The sequence below is a fragment of the Oncorhynchus keta genome, chromosome 12 (assembly GCF_023373465.1).
Source record: "Oncorhynchus keta strain PuntledgeMale-10-30-2019 chromosome 12, Oket_V2, whole genome shotgun sequence".
Lineage (NCBI taxonomy): Eukaryota > Metazoa > Chordata > Actinopteri > Salmoniformes > Salmonidae > Oncorhynchus > Oncorhynchus keta.
In genome coordinates, this window is record NC_068432.1 from 27,547,995 (window position 1) to 27,568,683 (window position 20,689).

General features: G+C 43.5%; 1 protein-coding gene across 3 annotated transcripts in view; it reads right to left on the minus strand.

Moving 5' to 3' along the window:
• The window catches only part of LOC118391201 (gamma-sarcoglycan-like), a 29,718-nt gene that overhangs the window by 4,550 nt on the left and 4,479 nt on the right, over window positions 1–20,689 (minus strand). The window contains exons 4-7 of one of the 3 annotated variants that reach the window (XM_052457925.1): window positions 6,686–6,886; window positions 6,364–6,420; window positions 6,161–6,262; window positions 5,095–5,185 (exon numbers count right to left, since the gene is read on the minus strand). In XM_052457925.1, coding sequence (XP_052313885.1) covers window positions 5,095–5,185; window positions 6,161–6,262; window positions 6,364–6,420; window positions 6,686–6,883 — 448 coding nt within the window. In that variant the 5' untranslated portion in view covers window positions 6,884–6,886. Of the gene's footprint in view, window positions 1–5,094; window positions 5,186–6,160; window positions 6,263–6,363; window positions 6,421–6,685; window positions 6,937–20,689 lie in introns of all 3 variants that reach the window. The other 2 variants (XM_052457924.1, XM_052457926.1) reach the window with 2 other exon arrangements.

Below are 20,689 nucleotides of genomic sequence, written 5' to 3' on the forward strand. Positions count from 1 at the left end.
AGACCTGTCGATCCGGTTGGACCATCTGCTAGCTGCTCGCGGACGTTCTAAAAGGGTCCTGTCAGTTCTACCTCCTGACCCTCATGTTCCTATCCCGATGGAGCTAGGAGGGACCGCATCTAGGGAGATCGGAGGAGGAAGCTCCTCCTGTACCAGTTGTGGCCGGAGAGGGCACACGTCTGGTCCATGCTGGAGGAATTCATCTGGGAATCGAGAAGGCAGGCAGAACACTCCTCGGTCACCCCAGGTGAGTAAGCACCACACTCTCCCAGAGTTTCCTGTTGGTCACATGTTCTTATTAATATGTTTCCTTAATTATTCTCCTTCTCTCCAGCATAAGGCACTGGTAGATTCAGGCGCAGCTGGAAACTTTATGGATCACAGACTCGCTCAGAGGTTGAGGATTCCGTTAGTAAAAGTAGACCCCCCTTTTACCGTGCACTCTTTAGATAGTCAACCATTAGGGTCAGGGCTGGTGAGGAAAGCCACAATTTCGTTGGAGATGATTACGCAGGGGAATCAAAAGGAGCAAATTAGTTTGTTCCTTATCGATTCACCTGCGTTTCCAGTGGTACTGGGAATTCCCTGGCTAGCTATTCATAATCCTACGATTTCGTGGAAACAGGGAACTCTACAGGGGTGGTCTGATGAGTGTTCAGGCAGGTGTGTAGGGGTTTCCACCGTGCGCATTCCAGCTGAGTATGACAATTTGGCTATCATTTTCAGTAAAAAGAAGGCGACCCAATTACCACCCCATAGGCAGGGGGATTGCGTGATAAACCTCCAGGGTAACCCTGCACTCCCTAGGAGTCATGTGTATCCTTTGTCCCAGGAGGAGACGGTGGCTATGGAAACTTATATCACTGAGGCTCTGGGACAGGGGTACATTCGGCCCTCCATGTCACCAGTCTCTTCGAGTTTCTTTTTTGTGAAGAAAAAAGATGGTGGTTTGCGTCCGTGTATTGATTATAGAGGTCTAAATTCCATCACGGTGGGTTTTAGTTACCCACTACCCTATTTGCTACGGCAGTGGAATCATTTCACGGAGCACAGTTCTTCACTAAACTGGATCTCAGGAGTGCTTATAATCTGGTGCGTATTTGGGATGGAGTGGAAAACTGCATTTAGCACTACTTCTGGCCATTATGAGTACCTCGTCATGCCATACGGTTTAAAGAATGCTCCAGCTATATTTCAATCCTTCGTGGATGAGATTCTTAGAGACCTGCACGGACAGGGTGTAGTGGTGTATATTGACGATATTTTGATCTACTCCGCTACACGCACTGCGCATGTATCTCTGGTGCGCAAGGTTCTTAGACGACTGCTGGAGCATGACCTGTATGTGAAGGCGGAGAAATGTGAGTTTTCCAAACAATCAGTTTCCTTCCTGGGTTATCGCATTTCCAGCTCTGGGTTGGTAATGGAGGGTGACTGCGTAAAGGCTGTGCGTAATTGGCCGACTCCGACCACGGTAAAGGAGGTGCAGCGGTTCTTGGGGTTTGCCAATTACTACCGGAGGTTTATCCAGGGTTTTGGTCAGGTAGCTGCCCCTATTACCTCACTGCTGAAGGGGGGGCCGGTGCGTTTACAGTGGTCAGCAGAGGCGGACAGAGCTTTTCATAAGTTGAAGGCAATGTTTACTGAGGCGCCGGTGTTGGCGCATCCGGACCCTTCTTTGGTGTTTGTAGTAGAGGTGGACGCATCCGAGGCTGGGGTTGGAGCGGTGCTCTCACAGCATTCGGGTGCGCCACCGAAGCTCCGCCCCTGTGCCTTTTTTTTTTCTAAGAAACTCGGGCCAGCGGAGCGGAATTATGATGTGGGGGATAGGGAGTTGTTGGCTATGGTTAAGGCCCTGAAGGTGTGGAGACACTGGCTTGAGGGGGCTAAGCACCCTTTCCTTATCTGGACTGACCACCATAACCTGGAGTATATCCGATCAGCTAGGAGACTGAATCCTCGTCAGGCAAGGTGGGCCATGTTTTTCACCAGATTTCGTTTCACTATCTCGTATAGACCAGGTTCCCTCAACACTAAGGCCGACGCGCTGTCAAGACTCTATGACACTGAGGACAGGTCCATCGATCCTACTCCCATCATTCCGGCAGCTAAGCTGGTGGCACCAGTAGTCCCTACAGACTGTGGAAGCTCTTTTCACCCATGTCTTCCGGCACTACGGGGTGCCCGAGGATATAGTTTCTGATCGGGGCCCAAGTTTATCTCCCGTGTTTGGAGGGCATTTATGGAACGTTTGGGGGATCTCGGTCAGCCTGACCTCAGGGTATCACCCGGAAAGTAATGGGCAGGTGGAGAGAGTGAACCAGGAGGTGGGTAGGTTTCTGCGGTCGTATTGCCAGGACCGGCCAGGGGAGTGGGCGAGATATATTCCCTGGGCAGAAATAGCCCATAACTCACTAAGCCACTCCTCTACCAACATGTCACCATTTGAGTGCGTGTTGGGGTACCAGCCAGTCCTGGCACCGTGGCAGCAGAGCCAGACTGAGGCTCCTGCGGTGGAGGAGTGGGTGCAGCGCTCTAAGGAGACCTGGAGGGCTGTCCAAGAGTCATTACGCCAAGCGAGTGTAAGGCAGAAGAAGAGCGCTGACCGTCACCGCAGTGAGGCCCCCGTGTTTGCACCTGGGGACAGGGTCTGGCTCTCGACCCGAAACCTGCCCCTCCGCTTGCCCTGCCGGAAGCTGGGTCCGCAGTGTATAGGGCCATTTAAAGTCCTGAGGAGAATAAACAAGGTTTGTTATAGATTATTACTTCCTTCGTATTATCGTATTAACCCCTCGTTTCATGTGTCTCTTCTCAGGCCGGTGGTAGCTGGTCCCATGCAGGAAGGTGAGGTTCCGGAGGTTCCTCCGCCCCCTCTGGACATCGAGGGGTCCCCGGCGTACAAGATACGAGCTATTCTGGACTCGAGACGCCGGGTGAGGGGCTTGCAGTACCTCGTTGACTGGGAGGGGTACGGTCCGGAGGGGAGGTGCTGGGTTCCGGTGAGGGATATTCTAGATCCATCTATGTTGAGAGAGTTCCATCACCTCCGTCCGGATCGCCCAGCGCCTCGGCCCCCGGGTCGTCCCCGAGGCCAGCGTCGGCGCGCTGCGGGAGCCGATACTTATTACTTATTTCCCTCATTAAAATGCAAACCAATTAATAACATTTTTGACATGTTTTTCTGGATTTTTGTTGTTATTCTGTCTCTCACTGTTCAAATAAACCTACCATTACAATTACAGACGGATAATTTCTTTGTCAGTGGGCAAACGTACAAAATCAGCAGAGGATCAAATACTTTTTTCCCCTCACTGTAGCATGTAAAAATGGTCTGTCCTCGGTTGCAACACTCACTACCCAGTTCAAACGGTCTCTGGGAGCAACACCAGCACAAGAACCGTTCGTCGGGAGCTTCATTAAATGGTTTTCCATGGCCGAGCAGCCGCACACAAGCCTAAGATCACCATGCGCAATGCCAATCATCAGCTGGAGTGGTGTAAAGCGCTCCACCATTGGACTCTGGAGCAGTGAATCACGCTTCACTGTCTGGCTACCTGCCCGAATGCATAGTGCCAACTGTAAAGTTTGGTGGAGGAGGAATAATGGTCTGAGGCTGTTTTTCATGGTTTGAGCTAGGCCCCTTAGTTCCAGCAAAAGGAAATCTTAACGCTACAGCATACATTACAATCAAGATGATTCTGTGCTTCCAACTTTGTGGCAACAGTTTTGAGAAGGCCCTTTCCTGTTTCAGCATGACACTGCCCCGTGCACAAAGCGATACAGAGATCGGTGATGAAGGACTTGACTGGCATGCACAGAGCCCTGACCTCAACCCTATCGAATACCTTTGGGATGAATTGGAACGCTGACTGCGAGCCAGGCCTAATCGCCCAACATCCGTGCCCGACCTCACTAATGCTCTTGTGGCTGAATGGAAGCAAGTCCCCGCAGCAATGTTCCAATATCTAGTGGAAAGCCTTCCCAGAATATTGGAGGCAGTTCTAGCAGCAAAGGGGGGACCAACTTCATATTAATGCCCATGATTTTGGAATGAGATGTTTAACGAGCAGCTGTCCACATACTTTTGGTCATGTAGTGTATAAGAAAGATCAGGAATCTTTATTTTTTGACTTGTATTTAACCCCTTATTTTTGGCACTAAACAGTCTCCATATATACTGTACTTCCATAAATGTTTTCAAATGGTTGACGGCGGACCTTCAGACGAGTCTTGTGTTGCTCTAGGACGCCCACAGGCCCCACAACTGACATGTATGTGTTCGTGAGAGGCATTACCGTGTACCGCGAACTGTTTGGATGCTACAGACAGAAGTTGGCAGATCGGCTGTACCGACATCAGACGAGTCGCAAGATGCTTGTGGGGGTCGTAGAGCATCTTTCCATAGAGGGGTCATAATAGTTTGCGGACGCTACAGACTATTTTGTGAGAAGACCGATTTCTGAGATGTCTCATGGTCTGACAGACACCGCTCTAGCTCTGTCACCTTTCACCGCAGGTGCAGAAGTGCGACATCGGTGAATGCGGTGGACTGAAATGCATCCAATGCAAAAAAACATATCTCTAGCTTAAACTGACAGATGGTTTTTTTGGGGGGGGGGTATTATGCTAATTAGATTTCAGCGGGGGCATGGACATCTACTTTGATAAATACTCACAGGCTATTTATATTAGCCATCAAATGTAGGGATCTAAAGTATTATATATATATATATATATATATATATATATATGAGCCCATAAACTGAGAATAATATATTTCATGTCTCATGTGGAGGCATCCCATCTATGGCATTTTTATTTGAATACATTAAAGCCATCCTTTCTGATTATTCAGAGTTGCACCTAGCTTTTTTGACATCTCCATTTCTCATAAATCTATTTAGCCCAGTAGCTTATCAGTGCCACAGAGAAACGAATAGATACATCAGCATGAGTTCATTATACAGTCATCTATTAAACATCAAAAGTGTGTTTAAAAAATACTAGTTTTGAATTTGATTCCTTAGAAGCATGTTTTGAGTCATATTAGCACTATATATCACATTCGTGTAGCTAGCAAAGATGGACTCTTACCCAGGTTAAGGCTACCTAACACACCTCCTTTTCCATTGCAGGCTTGAAGCGTGACATTCTGGGACTCAGAGTGGATAAGAAGGGAGGTGTCCTGTGAAGCAAGAGAACAGTGTTTGAGTGCAGTGTCACTCTGATCAGAGGGGTATACTACAATTAAATCTAAATCTACTCAGGGTTTTCTAAAACTAGCCAGCTTCAGTTAGCTTCACATTCCAGCTCAGGCTTCATTCATTTACGGTGATACGGCCTGTTCATATGTGTTGCTCTTCGCAGAGCAGCGCAGAACTGTTGTGAAGGATGTTGTCAAGAATGTGGGTTTGTATTTATACAGGACCTTCAGCCCCACCTACCGTCAACCAATCATGTCAATGCGTGGCTATACAGAGTCTCCCGCATTGTTACAAAATGTGTGCGCCGCATGCCAATGCAGTATGGAGCTCAATTTGGCCTCTGCATACCTCTGAAGGCTCCGCAATTGCGCCTCCGACCACATTTTCGGATGAAGCATGAATTGGCTTTAACTAGCTAGTCAAACACCAAACTCTTCATTGAGACAATGCTGAAACGTCAATCCATGGGCGAGTCAGTTCCACACTTTAATTTGTGGCAAAATCAAAATTATAAAAGTTATCTTGCCAATCAAGCAGGCTACGGTGTGACATAGGCTTGTTGAACTGCCGTCTTTATTGTATAACGTATTGTTAATGCTGTCTTTGGTGTGCGTATCAATGCACAACCACCTCCCACCTCAATAAAATAATTTAATAAAAAGTCATACAAAACTTTTACTGTGGATGAAGTTTGAAATGCATCCTGCACTAAATGTGATTGAAATACCTATGTTACTATCTTTTTACACAAAAACATTTGATGAATAAAATATTTAATCCATGGTGAAAGGGATGATGATGCAATCTTTGCAAGGGAATATGATTTCATTGGTCCTCAACTCATGGCTCAGACACTTCATTCAGTATAAGTGGAGTTAGCACTGAGTTAGCCAGAACATTGAGGGGAAACAGGAAGATATGTAAATGTTCAATGTAAAGAACTTGAATTAGTTTACCTGTTTGGAGTGTATCTCTTGGGCGTAGAGAGAGAAGAGGAACTCGGACACTCCATCAAGCCTCACCCGATCTGATGCTATTCTCAGCTGTCCCATTCCTTCCTGAAACAGTCAGGAGGAAATAAACTTTTAATACAAACTCTGTTTTGCCATTCTTGCTCTTGTAATATGCTGATATTCTCCTCCAGAAGAGTTCAAGTTACCTTATCGTACCTCTGAAGTGTTTTGTGAGACTGCCGACATGCCTTGATGGTCTTTAACTAGACAAAGGTGTATAAATGACTTCCCTGTTTTATTATAGATAAACCCCATTTCAAGATAGGCTATCTCATCCAGGATGTCTAGTAATAAGCAACTGCCACTGATAAATACTGAACTGAGCAAACTAGACTGAGCATGTACTCCTTGTGAGTCTCAAAAGTATTTAATTTGATTTCATGCATCCTTCTCCTGGCCACCTACTCAAAATTGTCAGAGGGAACCTCATAGCAGGCGAGAAGAGAAATACTGTTGGAATGCACTCACTGTGTTGAGACAGGTGACCCTGAGGATCCAGATTGTCAGGGCAATGTTGACCAGCAGGGTGGAGAGCAGGAGAAGCACCAGCAGATAGAGGCAGCGCTTCCTCCAGCCATAGACCCCCAGCCTGTGATCATCATTCTGCTCCTCTGTGTCCGGGCCTTCAGCACCCTCTGCTGGTGGGGGGTATTGCTGCAAAACCATCAGCTGAGAAGGACAGTTGTCAGTGCACTGTTGCAGAATAGGCTACCTACAACCTTGGGGAACATAGCATAAACATGGAGCATCACAATTAAAAATGTTCATACAACATGTTATGTGTACAAGTCATACAAGTTTGAAGTAAAGATGCAATAATGTGCTGCTATATGTGTGACCACATTGCATTGAAGTCATGTAATCTGCTGTTGCATTACTTTATTTAGATAAACAATCATTATACAGTACCTTGTTTAGAAACTAATCAGAAAACCGAATGCTTCAAACGTGGTGAGAGTGAAATTATCCTTTTGAGCAGAAGTCCAGTCAATTTGAATCTTGGATGTTTAGAAGTTAATTTCTGGCATCTCTTCAGTATGATGAAATTATTTTTCGAGTGGATATGAGACCCAAAATCCTAAATGTATTTGTGAACTGTACATTTCTCAATCTATACATTGCATGCTTTAAATAACTGATGGGAACAAGATGAGATGGAAATGATAACTTTGCCTCCAAAAGGATGAACAGCACTGAACACTAATGAGATCTTGTTGTGAAGAACCCCTTAAAAAGAAAAACAGGAACAACTCTGCTAAATCTCCCCAGTCAGTTCAGTTCCTGTTCAAAGCATCCTAATGAGCTGTTCAGTATTCCCCCACTGAAACAGGGGAACAATCTATGGGAATAAGTGGTGTGATGGTCAAAAACGAATCTTCCGTAACATAACTTTAAGCGATTGCTGGTTTTTATGTTCATCCACCGACTCATGTTCAGTGGATGTATTACACATTTTTATACCATAGCGACAAAAATAGTTCTCATCTTGAAATAACATATGCTACTTAAAAATAACTTTAATTCATATGACATGCAAGATGCAACATGATAAACAATAGGGCAGAATCTTCAGACTACTAGCTTGTTCCTTAACCAATGACAGACAAATCAATGACAATAAGCATCTCTTACCAAAGTCTCAGAGAGAAAGTTTCCCTCCTTTGCAGAGGCAATGGGACTTTTGTTTGGAGCTCAGACCCATGGACCTGGCATTTACCAGCAAGATGCCATGAATCACGCTCCGAATCGGCACTGACTGAGTGATGCTTAGCATCCCTCCGCATGAGGACTTTCGCTTGCTCTCCTGCATTATATTAGGTACCCACATTTCGCTGCCTGCCTCACTTCTCCATTCTCTTTGTTCAGCCTAAGTTATGGGCTACCTATGGGTATCCATTGGAGGTGAAAAACCATGTCATTATTCTCTGTCCAAAACTTTTTTGCAGAATAGCAGAAAAAAAACCCAGTCAGGTATATGAGATAAAAGAGACATAAAATATACAATATTTCAAGTGATTCTCAGTCTCATTAGAAAATTAAGATGTTTTCAGTACAGCATTCTGCTGAAGGGTTGCTGATATTATTTCAGAATGACCTATAGATTTTTGTAACAATATTAATAATTATTGCATATGATTCATTATGCATGTTGATATTATTCATTAAAACGTGCTGTTGACAAACAATCAGCACCAAGGACAGGTTCTATAATATCATAATTTTTTATAATTCACTCATTCATAATTTCACACTAGAGAAGGATTGTACCTAAATGTTCGCTCAAAGTGGAGATGCTGTGAACGAACATATCCTAAACTGTACGAATGAACACGAGTCATCACGTTTCCTTTCCGCATGCGATTCTGTCTGTCGGTCAGTGCATGCTCTATTCAAACCCTCCTCATTGTAAACAAAAAATACCTCAATGTCTTACCGACTTGACAGACTGCACGACTAGAAAACTCGTCTCTGGCATGTTGGTGTTGGATTTACAGGCGTAAAACCAAATATTCATGGCAAAGAAAGTCGTTTAAAATGAGTGATTGTCTGATACCTACACCAATATTACCTTGTTGCGATAGCGCCAATCCTGAAACTCAGATTGTCGCAAATTCTTAAAGGTGTGACGGTGCCACAGCTGTAGATATTTGGATATAAAAAAGACCCCCGACCCTGTCAACTCAACATCTCTGGACTGGAACTCCACTCCAGAATGAGTGATATGATGCCTTTATGCAATGTTGTGTTAATAATGGGCTGCTTATTCTAAATCCCTATGGGGGCGTTATCACTACAAACATGCCACTCCAGTGCCCCTGGGTGCCATCACGCAAGGACAGGTTTGTTGATTTGGAGTTTACACATCCCAGTGCGCACACATAATTAATTCGGAACTTTAAATCACATTTTGGAAAGTAATTTGCACAGCTGTTTGTTAAGTAAACACACTTTAATGAGCCACTTGAAGACCAATACATGCATTACCAATGTTTTGATTTAGTCCTAAGCCTAAAACAACGAATCTCCCTACAGGTTAAGTTACAATGTTTCACCATTAAAATCACCATGGTATCATGTTAAGGGTTATTGGTACAAGAATCATATCTGCATCATATCATTCTATATCTTGAAAACTTGATTGCTGACTTGCAAAATATTTTGGGACTATCAACAGTGGACTAATAAAACAAATACCCCCAAAATGTCTATACTTTTACAATAAGTAATGTGAAGGGAGGAATTTCATTGCTATGTGGCCTAAACACTAATGGTATATTGTATATACAGTGTGGTGTGAAATTATTGACACCCTTGATAAAGATTTTGATTAACAATATACAGTTCCAGTCAAACGTTTGGATACACAATCTAATTTGTTTTGACTATTTTCTACATTCTAGAATATTAGTGAAGACATCAATACTATGAAATAAGACACATGGAATCCTGTAGTAACCAAAAAAGTGTCAAACAAATCAAAATATATATTTTATATTTGAGGTTCTTCAAAGTAGCCACTCTTTGCCTTTATGACAGCTTTGCACTCGCTTGGCATTCTCTCAACCAGCTATACCTGGAATGCTTTTCCAACAGTCTTGAAGGAGTTCCCACATATGCTGAGCACTTGTTGGATGCTTTTCCTTCACGCTGCGGTCCAACTCATCCCAAACCATCTCAATTGGGTTGAGGTTGGGTGATTGTGGAAGCCAAGTCATCTGATGCAGCTCTCCATCACTCTCCTTCTTTGTCAAATAGCCAACCAGATTTAAAAATGCCCTGGTACTGGGTAAAGTTCATGATGCTGTTTAACGTTAACAAGGGCCCCAGGACCAGTGAATTATTTTTGCCCCATAACATCAAAGATCCACCACCATTTTTACAGTAGGTATGGGGTTGTTTTCTGCTCATGCATTCTCATTTCAACTCTTAAACCACCACTCTTATGGGTAGCCAAAGAGCTCTATTTTCATGTCATCCAACAGATGGTATTGCAAATGGTGTTGGCACTTGGATTGGAACCAGTGTTTTGGTGAGATGACATGAAAATAGAGCTCTTTGGCCACACACACTCTTTGGCCACATAAGAGGGGTGACAGGTAGCCTAATGGTTTAAGAGCATTGGGCCAGTAACTGAAAGGTCACTGGTTCAGATCCCCAAGCCAACTGGGGGAAAAATCTGCCAATTGTCCGTGGGCAAGTTACTTTACCCTCCTGTTAGTCGATCTGTGCCCGGTTTCCCGATATTGATGGAAATTAAGCTTATGAGTGTTTTAATGATGCCTTCTAAAAAATAACTGCAAAAGATGTCAAACCCGTTTCCCAAAACGATACAAGACACTTATACTGCATATACCGACATTTGTTGTTTCTCTAAAATCTGTGATTGTGACACACGGCGCTGCATGATTTACAACTGCCCCATTGACGGGAGTCCTATCCCTAAGTAGTAGGCTAATAGGTAGGTTTACCGATTTCACATGAAATTTGCTTGTGTTTTCCTTTTTTTAAGTATCCTTGCTTCGTTTATTTATAACACAGCAAGCTTTTTAGGCTATTAATATTAATCTATTACATTTTCGGTGGTCACAGAGAGACAGGTATTCATCTTCATTCTATGTTTAGCTGAGATTTTCTGTGTTGAAGTGACGCAGGAGGACAAATGGTGATCTACACACAAGTGGCTCGCTTGTGGCTTTGCTAGCAGCATATAGCAACATGTTGTGCATCAAGAATTCAGCATAGCAAGTTTGTATGACGGTCTGGTTATTAAGTGGGTAAATAGTTGATTACAGCACAGCTTCGCGTTCTTAGGAAACTAGGCAGTATTTAGTTTTTTTAATGTATTATTTCTTGCACTGTTACCCCAGGTAATCGTAAGTTTTGTTACATACAGCCAGGAAGAGCTATTGGATATAAAACCAACGTCAACTTACCAACATTACGACCAGGCATACGACTTACCTGAAGCGCATCCTCTGTTTGGACCACCACCCAGGACAGTGGATCGGATCCCAGTAGGCGACCCAAAACAACGGCACCGCAGACGGAGCGGTCTTCTGGTCAGGCTCCGTAGACGGGCACATCGCTCACCACTCCCGAGTATACTACTCGCCAATGACCAGTCTCTTGACAACAAGGTAGACGAAATTCAAGCAAGGGTTGCCTTCCAGAGAGACATCAGAGATTGTAACATTCTCTGTTTCACGGAAACATGGCTCACTCTGGATAACTTATGAGAGTCGGTACAGCCACCCGGTTTCTTCACGCATTGCGCCGACAGAAACAAACATCTCTCTGTTAATTAAGAAGGGAGGGAGTGTATGCCTTATGATTAACGAGTCGGGGTGTGATCATAACAACATACAGGAACTCAAGTCCTTTAGTTCACCAGACCTAGAATTCCTTACAATCAAATGCTGACCGCATTATCTACCAAGAGAATTCTCTTCGATTATAATCACAGCAGTGTATATCCCCTGCCCCCAAGCAGACACCTCGATGGCTCTGAAAGAACTTCATTGGACTCTATGTAAACTGGAAACCACATTTCCTGAGGTTGCAGTTATTGTAGCTGGGGGGTTTAACAAGGCTAATCTGAAAACAAGGCTCCCTAAATTTTATCAGCATATCAAATGCGCGACCTGGATCATTGCTACTCTAACTTCCGTGACGCATACAAAGCCCTCCCTCGCCCTCCTTTCGACAAATCTGACCACGACTCCATTTTGTTGATCCCAGCCTATAGACAGAAACTAAAACAGGAAACGCCCTTGCTGAGGTCTGTTCAACGCTGGTCTGACCAATCTGATTCCACGCTTCAAGAATGCTTCGATCACGTGGACTGGGATATGTTCCAGATAGCCTCAGACAACAACATTGATGTATACGCTGATTCGGTGAGTGAGTTTATTAGAAAGTGCATCGGTGATGTTATACCCACGGTGAATATTAAAACCTTCCCCAACCAGAAACTGTGAATTGATGGCAGCATTTGCGCAAAACTGAAAGCACAAACCACTGCTTTTAATCATCATGGCAAGGCGACCGGAAACATGACCGAATACAAACAGTGTAGCTATTCCCTCCGCAAGGCAATCAAATAAGCTAAGCGTCAGTATAGAGACAAAGTTGTCGCATTTCAATGGCTCAGACAAGAGGCATATGTGACTGGGTCTACAGTCAATCACGGACACTGACGACTTGCTCCCAGACAAACTAAACAACTTCTTTGCTTGCTTTGAGGACAATACAGTGCCACTGACACAGCCCGCTACCAAAACCTTTGGGCTCTCCTTCACCGCAGCCAACTTGAGTAAAACATTTAAACGTGTTAACCCTCGCAAGGCTGCTGGCCCAGACGGCATCCCTAGCCGGGTCCTCAGAGCATGCGCAGACCAGCTGGCTGGTGTGTTTACGGACATATTCAATCAATACTTATCCCAATCTGCTGTTCCCACAAACTTCAAGAGGGCCACCATTGTTCCTGTTCCCAAGAAAGCTAAGGTAAGTGCTTTGACTCGTCAAGGATCATATCACCTCCACCCTACCTGACACCCTAGACCCACTCCAATTTGCTTACCGCCCCAATAGGTCCACAGACGACGCAATCGCAATCACACTGCACACTGACATAACTAATATGGACGAGGTATACCTATGCGAGGGTCTCAACCCCGCCCTGTGCAACTGGGTCCTGAACTTTGACGGGCCGCCCCCACATGGTGAGGGTAGAAAACAACATCTCCATCCCGCTGATCCTCAACACTGAGGCCCCACAAGGGTGCGTTCTCAGCCCTCTCCTGTACTCCCTGTTCACCCATGACTGCATGGCCATGCACGCCTCCAACTCAATCATCAAGTTTGCTGACGACACTACATTGGTAGGCTTGATTACCACGACGAGATGACCTACACATCGGCATACACATAACAGACAAACTGAAGTGGTCCACCCACACAGACAGCGTGGTGAAGAAAGTGCAACAGCGCCTCTTTAACCTCAGGAGGCTGAAGAAATTTGGCTTGTCACCAAAAACACACAAACATTTACAGATGCACAATCGAGAGCATCCTGTCGGGCGGTATCACCGCCTGGTAGAGCAACTGCTCCACCCACAACCGTAAGGCTCTCTAGAGGGTAGTGAGGTCTGCACAACACATCACCGGGGGCAAACTACCTGCCCTCCAGGACACCTACACCACCTGATGTCACAGGAAGGCAAAAATTATAATCAAGGACAACAACCACCCGAGCTACTGCCTGTTCACCCCGCTATCATCCAGAAGGCGAGGTCAGTACAGGTGCATCAAAGCTGGGGCCGAGAGACTGAAAAACAGCTTCTATCTCAAGGCCATCAGACTTGTCTCAGGATGGTAAGTTGGTGGTTGAAGATATCCCTCTAGTGGTGTGGGGGCTGTGCTTTGGCAAAGTGGGTGGGGTTATATCCTTCCTGTTTGGCCCTGTCCGGGGTTGTCCTCGGATGGGGCCACAGTGTCTCCTGACCCCTCCTGTCTCAGCCTCCAGTATTTATGCTGCAGTAGTTTGTGTCGGGGGGCTGGGGTCAGTTTGTTATATCTGGAGTACTTCTCCTGTCCTATTCGGTGTCCTGTGTGAATCTAAGTGTGCGTTCTCTAATTCTCTCCTTTCTTTCTCTCTCTCGGAGGACTTGAGCCCAAGGACCGTGCCCCAGGACGACCTGACATGATGACTCCTTGCTGTCCCCAGTCCACCTGACTGTGCTGCTGCTCCAGTTTCAACTGTTCTGCCTTATTATTATTCGACCATGCTGGTCATTTATGAACATTTGAACATCTTGGCCATGTTCTGTTATAATCTCCACCCGGCACAGCCAGAAGAGGACTGGCCACCCCACATAGCCTGGTTCCTCTCTAGGTTTCTTCCTAGGTTTTGGCCTTTCTAGGGAGTTTTTCCTAGCCACCGTGCTTCTACACCTGCATTGCTTGCTGTTTGGGGTTTTAGGCTGGGTTTCTGTACAGCACCTTGAGATATCAGCTGATGTACAAAGGGTTATATAAATACATTTGATTTGATTTGTTAAACAGCCATCACTAACATTGAGTGACTGCTGCCAACATACTGACTCAAATCTCTAACCAATGTAATCATTTAAAATTGGATGTAATAAATGTACCACAAGTCACTTTAAACAATGCCACTTTATATAATGTTTACATACCCTACATTACTCATATGTATATATGTACTCTATAACATCTACTGCATCTTGCCTATCCCATTCGGCCATCGCTCATCCATATATTTATATGTACATATTCTTATTCATTCATTTACACTTGTGTGTATAAGGTAGTTGTTGTGAAATTGTTAGATTACTTGTTAGATATTACTGCACGGTCGGAACTAGAAGCACAAGCATTTCGCTACACTCGCATTAACATCTGCTAACCATGTGTATGTGACCAATAAAATTTGATTTGATTTAGTTTAATCAATTCTCCATTTAATGGATTTATTCACAGGTAAATAGTAATATGCTCTAAACCGCTCTGCTGACAAACTTTTTGCCCTGTTTCCAATTGTCAACAAGTAAATAATTTATTTTTTAAACGTTTTATTATTAGCAAACTAGCTACAGAGCTGGCCAACTTTTACATACGATATAGCTAGCTAGATAAGTGAATTAAATATCACCAGCTACCTAACTTCATATTAGCTAGCTATCTTGGTGTATTTATCATTGTAAAAAAACAACTAAATGCATTTAGCTAAAAGCCATGGCGGAGGGTGAAAGAATAGCAACCAACTGTCAAAGTGAGAGAATAGGCTATTCTGCATAGGGCAGGTGCTTTTGTGTAGTTCCTCTCCGAGTAAGCATGCTCATAGATAATAGTAACAATAGTAACATAATGCTCAGTGCTGTATAATTTGAGTATAATGAAGTCTGATTCTCCTGATGTTTTCTGACCTCAGATACAGAGAGCTGTGAAAGCCTGTATGCAGATGAAGAGGTCCCAATAAAGAACAGTGGTTCTCAGACCTGGTCCTGGGAACTCAAAGGGGTGCACATTTTAGTTTTTGCCTCAGCACTACACAGCTGGGTCAAATGATCAACTCATCATCAAGCTTCAAGTGGTATTTATGCATTCATTTGTGATGCTATACTTGAAATGATCCTGCTGTTGTCATGATACACATGCACATGTGTGTGCACATGAATCTATCCCAATGTTATCATGATTTGTTATAAGATATATTATACTTTAGTAATCCACAATGACATGGTGATATAAACGTCTAATAATGACATTATCTTCCATATTCCTACAGACACCTTGCAATTGGAGATTCCTTCAAAATGATTGCCTATAGTTACAAGTTTGGGTGACCAGGGCCATCTGGGACTGTCTCCTGGGAAATTCAGGCGTGTGAAGGCTACCCGTGTCCTGTATGACTTCATAAGAATGGACACGGGGACCAGGAGGGGATCTGCAGCTCGCCACCGTGTCCCAGAGGAGAAGTCTGCTGCTCTGCAGGAGGGGACCTGCAGCTCGCCACCGTGTCCCAGAGGAGAAGTCTGCTGCTCTGCAGGAGGGGACCTGCAGCTCGCCACCGTGTCCCAGAGGAGAAGTCTGCTGCTCTAGAGGAGGGGATCTGCAGCTCACCACCGTGTCCCAGAGGAGAAGTCTGCTGCTCTGCAGGAGGGGACCTGCAGCTCGCCGCCGTGTGCCAGAGGAGAAGTCTGCTGCTCTGCAGAATGTTTCAAGGATGGGGTCCAACAATGCAGCAAGAGAGGCAATCCAATCTTCATCTCCTACTTCTTCGAAGAGGGTGCTGTTCCCTGGCAACACTATAGACTACACTATGCAAAACCAAAGGCTCTTTTAACCTCTTGGGGCTAGGTGGCACTATTTTCATTTTTGGAAAAATAACGTTCCCAAAGTAAATGGGCTATTTCTCAGGACCAGATGCTACAATATGCATATAATTGACAGCTTAGGATAGAAAACACTAAAGTTTCCAAAACTGTAAAAATATTGTCTGTGAGTATAAGAGCAATTCACATTGTAATAACAGTATTCTTCCATTTACTTAGCTATGTTAACTGCAGTTATTCAATTCCCAATTTCTTTCCTTTTGATTTCTACTTCTCAGGTGAGGGTGCTGTTTAGGTAAGGGGGTGATGTCTGTACAAAAACAAAACACTATTTTAAGTCACTCATATTGAAAAACATTTGAACAAATACATGCCCTATAACCCACACTTACACACTCATGTATCAATCTGATCAATGTATTGTGTTGTGCAGTAAGCAGGTTCAGGTGTATAACTGTGGCTCCTTCCACCTTCAAAGAATAGGCAAGAGGGCCTACGCTATATTGCTTATCCTCGTGTGTCTGTGCGTGTTTTTCAGTATAAAGTACTCTGAAGCCACTTAGTGTGGACGCCAGGTGAGGCTACACACACAGATACCTGTTGAACACGGTCTCTTTAACTACCTTATTTTCTCAATAACAGTCTCTCTCCTTCACTTCATCCCTCCCCCGTCTCCCTAAATCCTCTAGGTTATATCAGCTATGTCGGTGAACCCTTCCTGCATCTGAACTGGCTTACATAGAGGGCACAGCAGGACCAGAGGTGAGAGGTCACTTGGTTGGGTCAACAGGAAGTATTATCAATGACATGCTTTACATTGAAATACAGATAGAGATGTAGTAGTCCCAGAGTTAATGATCCAAGGTCAGTTTTGCATTTCACCTCCTAATGGTTATGATGACGGACAGTGTTAGCGAGTTTAAGCCTTTTTTATTCTCTCTCTCTCCATCTGTGTCTCATCTGCAGGTATGTTTTGATGTGAGAGAGGATGCCAACCCCCAGTCCCATCATCGCCACCTCACCCGCTCTTAAGATAAACTTTGGGCCAACTGGGGGCCCAAGGCAGGTTAGGAGACACTAGAGACACTATTATGTAATTGGGATGAACTGATTCATTAATCATATGCTGTCTTCCTTGCTCCTCTGTTCTTACCTCTTTCCCTTTCTGTTACACTCTCACACCTCTCTCCCCACATCTTTCTTCCTCTGTTTTATAATGCACACCAGATGTGCATTGAAGTACAGATTGAACTTGTATTTATAATATTATAATTTTTATAATCCATGTGTTATCTATAACACTTGGATAATGAACTTCTTTCAATAAAGCATTTCACATTCTCTACTGATTGAAATTAAGTCTATCATTTGGTGAAATACTACACCTATCCTGCATCCTCAGATCAGTGCAGATGAAGGAAATTATATATTGATATGAACCCGTTTTTTAGTATTTACATGATGCATAGGAAGTGTAGTTTTGTGTTTCTTAGATTATTTTTCTGTATAGAGCACCAGCCAAGTTCGAACACACCTATAATTTTTACTATTTTCTACATTGTAAAATAGTAGTGAAGACAAACTATGAAATAACACATATGGAATCATGTAGTAACTAAAAAAGTGTTAATATATTTATATTTGAAATTCTTCAAAATAGCCACCCTTTTCCTTGATGACAGCTTTGCACACTCTTGGCATTCTCTCAACCGGCTTCATGATGAATGTTTTTCCAACAGTCTTGAAGGAGTTCCCACATATGCTGAGCACTTGTTGGCTGCTTTTCCTTCACTCTGCGGTCCAACTCATCCCAAACCACCTCAATTGAGTTGAGGTCGGGTGATTGTGGAGACCAGGTCATCTGATGCAGCACCATCACTCTCCGTCTTGGTCAAATAGTCCTAACACAGCCTGGAGGTGTTTTGGGTCATTGTCCTGTTGAAAAACAAATGATAATCCCACTACATGCAAACCAGATGGGATGGCGTTTTGATGCAGAATGCTGTGGTAGCCAAATTCTCAAATTCGGACTCATCAGACCAAAGGACAAATTTCCCACCGATCTAATGTCCATTGCCCGTGTTTCTCGGCCCAAGCAAGTGTCTTCTTATTATTGGTGTCCTTCAGTAGTTGTTTCTTTGCAGCAATTCGACAATGAAGGCCTGATTCACACAGTCTCCCCTGAACAGTTGATCTTGGGATGTGTCTGTTACTTGAACTCTGTAAAGCATTTATTTGGGCTGCAATTTCTGAGGCTCGTAACTCTAAGGAACTTATACTCTGCAGCAGAGGTAACTCTGGGTCTTCCTTTCCTGTGGCGGTCCTCAAGAGAGCCAGTTTCATAGCGCTTGATGGTTTTTGCGACTGCACTTGGAAGAAACTTTCAAAGTTCGTGACATTTTCCAAATTGACCTTCATGTCTTAAAGTAATGATGGACTGTCATTTCTCTTTGCTTATTTGAGCTCTTCTTGCCATAATATGGACTTTGTCTTTTACCAAATAGGGCTATATTCTGTATAACACCCCTACCTTGTCACAACAACTGATTGGCTCACACACATTGAGGAAAGAAATTCCACAAATTAACTTAAGAAGGCACACCTATTAATTGAAATGTATTCCAGGTGACTGACTACCTCATGAAACTGGTTGAGAGAATGCCATCAAGGCTACTTGAAGAATCTCAAATAACATATTTTGATTTAACATTTTAGTTACTACATGATTCCATATGTGCTATTTCATAGTTGATGTCTTCACTATTATTCTACAATATAGATATAGAAAATAGTTTAAATAAAGAAAAACCATTGAATGAATAGGTGTCCAAATGTTTGACTGGTACTGTGTATGAATTTGAAATCTGCCTTTAACTAGTCAAATCATGTTTCTAGTCTATTGCATAGTTACAATGTGCAGACATGCAGACACAGGATCATTCAAAGACTGGAATTTGATACTCCTGGTATTAGATAGGACTGAAAAAGAATGCCTCACAGACATTCATACCTGAACTACACCTTTATTTGCTAAGGTAGAGTACATGATCAGTGGATATATTCAATATACAGGCTACAATGTGGGGATCTCATGCGTGGTAATAACCACATGTATATATATATAACTTGTATCCAGGGCAAAGTTATATTATAGTCTACTCAATCCATAGGCTTCTTTAATTTCATTCAGACCGTTTTGAAGTTGATACAACCGGCTATGATAGCTGAGGTTCATAGCTAATTTCTGAACTAATATTTATAGCAAATGTTTTAGGGTCCATACACAAATCAGCTACATAGCTAGCTACACATCCATACATGTAGTTTTATCCTCCACTGCACAATAAGCAAGAAAATAGTAAGCTAGCTATGTTATTTCAGCTGCATTGCATGGCAAATATCAGCAAGTGAAGATTACAACATTTTACATTCATTTTGCTGTAAATGCTTTAGCTAGCTAGACTCTTTACATCCACTGTTTCAAAAGACCACAGCCTGGTTTGCTGGTTGTTTCAGGAGTCCCTAAAACATTAAAACAACCAGAATTATAATTTCATACTCACCCATAAAGCCAGCTGGCTAATGTTAGCTCGTCAGCTAGCTTGCTAAATAGTGATTTTTGTAAATTTACTCTATGACCAAAAAATATGTATAATAATTCAACAACTTTTTTGAATGATTCATTATGACGTTATATTTACTTCCATCCTAGTATTTTTGTCAGCCATCTTTGCTGAATAAAGTATCCTACCTTGGATTGCATAGAGTCAAATTCATCATGGGAACCACCTGATATGATTGGTCAACGCCCAGTGGTCACCACTGGTGATTTGCATGACGTTGGGAAATGAACTTTTTCACTGCCTCCCATGCCACTTTTGCGCCGCACAATGATCCCCCACCCTCTCCACTTTCCTTCCATTGGAAATTAATGGGAAGCTGTGTTTCACAGCGTGCTAGTGTACACTGGGCATTAGCTGATCTACTAGTGGTCTGAGGCAGGCATTACTATTAAAGGCTGATATCTAATTCATATACACAGAAACAATGTAAAAACAGTACACTACACTTCCAATGCATCAGCAAGTGACTGATGTGGTGTATTCCTCAATGTCATCGGAAGAATCCCGGAACATGTTCCAGTCTGTGATAGCAAAGCAGTCCTGTAGTTTAGCATCTGCTTCATCTGACCATTTTTTTTATAGACCGAGTCACTGGTGCTTCCTGCTTAAATTTGTGCTTGTAAGCAGGAATCAAGAGGATAGAGTTGTGGTCGGATTTACCAAATGGAAAGCTTTGTACACGTCTCTGTGTGTGGAGTACAGGTGATCTAGAATTGTTTTCCTCTGGTTGCACATTTAAGATGTTGATAGAGATTTGGTAGAACTGATTTCAGTTTCCCTGCATTAAAGTCTCCGGCCACCAGGAGCGCCGCCTCTGGGTGAGTGGTTTCCTGTTTGCTTATTTCCTTATACAGCTGACTGAGTGCGGTCTTAGTGCCAGCATCTGTCTGTGGTGGTAAATAAACAGCCACAAATTATAGCTGAGAACTCTCTAGGCAAGTAGTGTGGCCTGCAGTTTATCACAATATTCTCTACTTCAGGCAACCAAAATC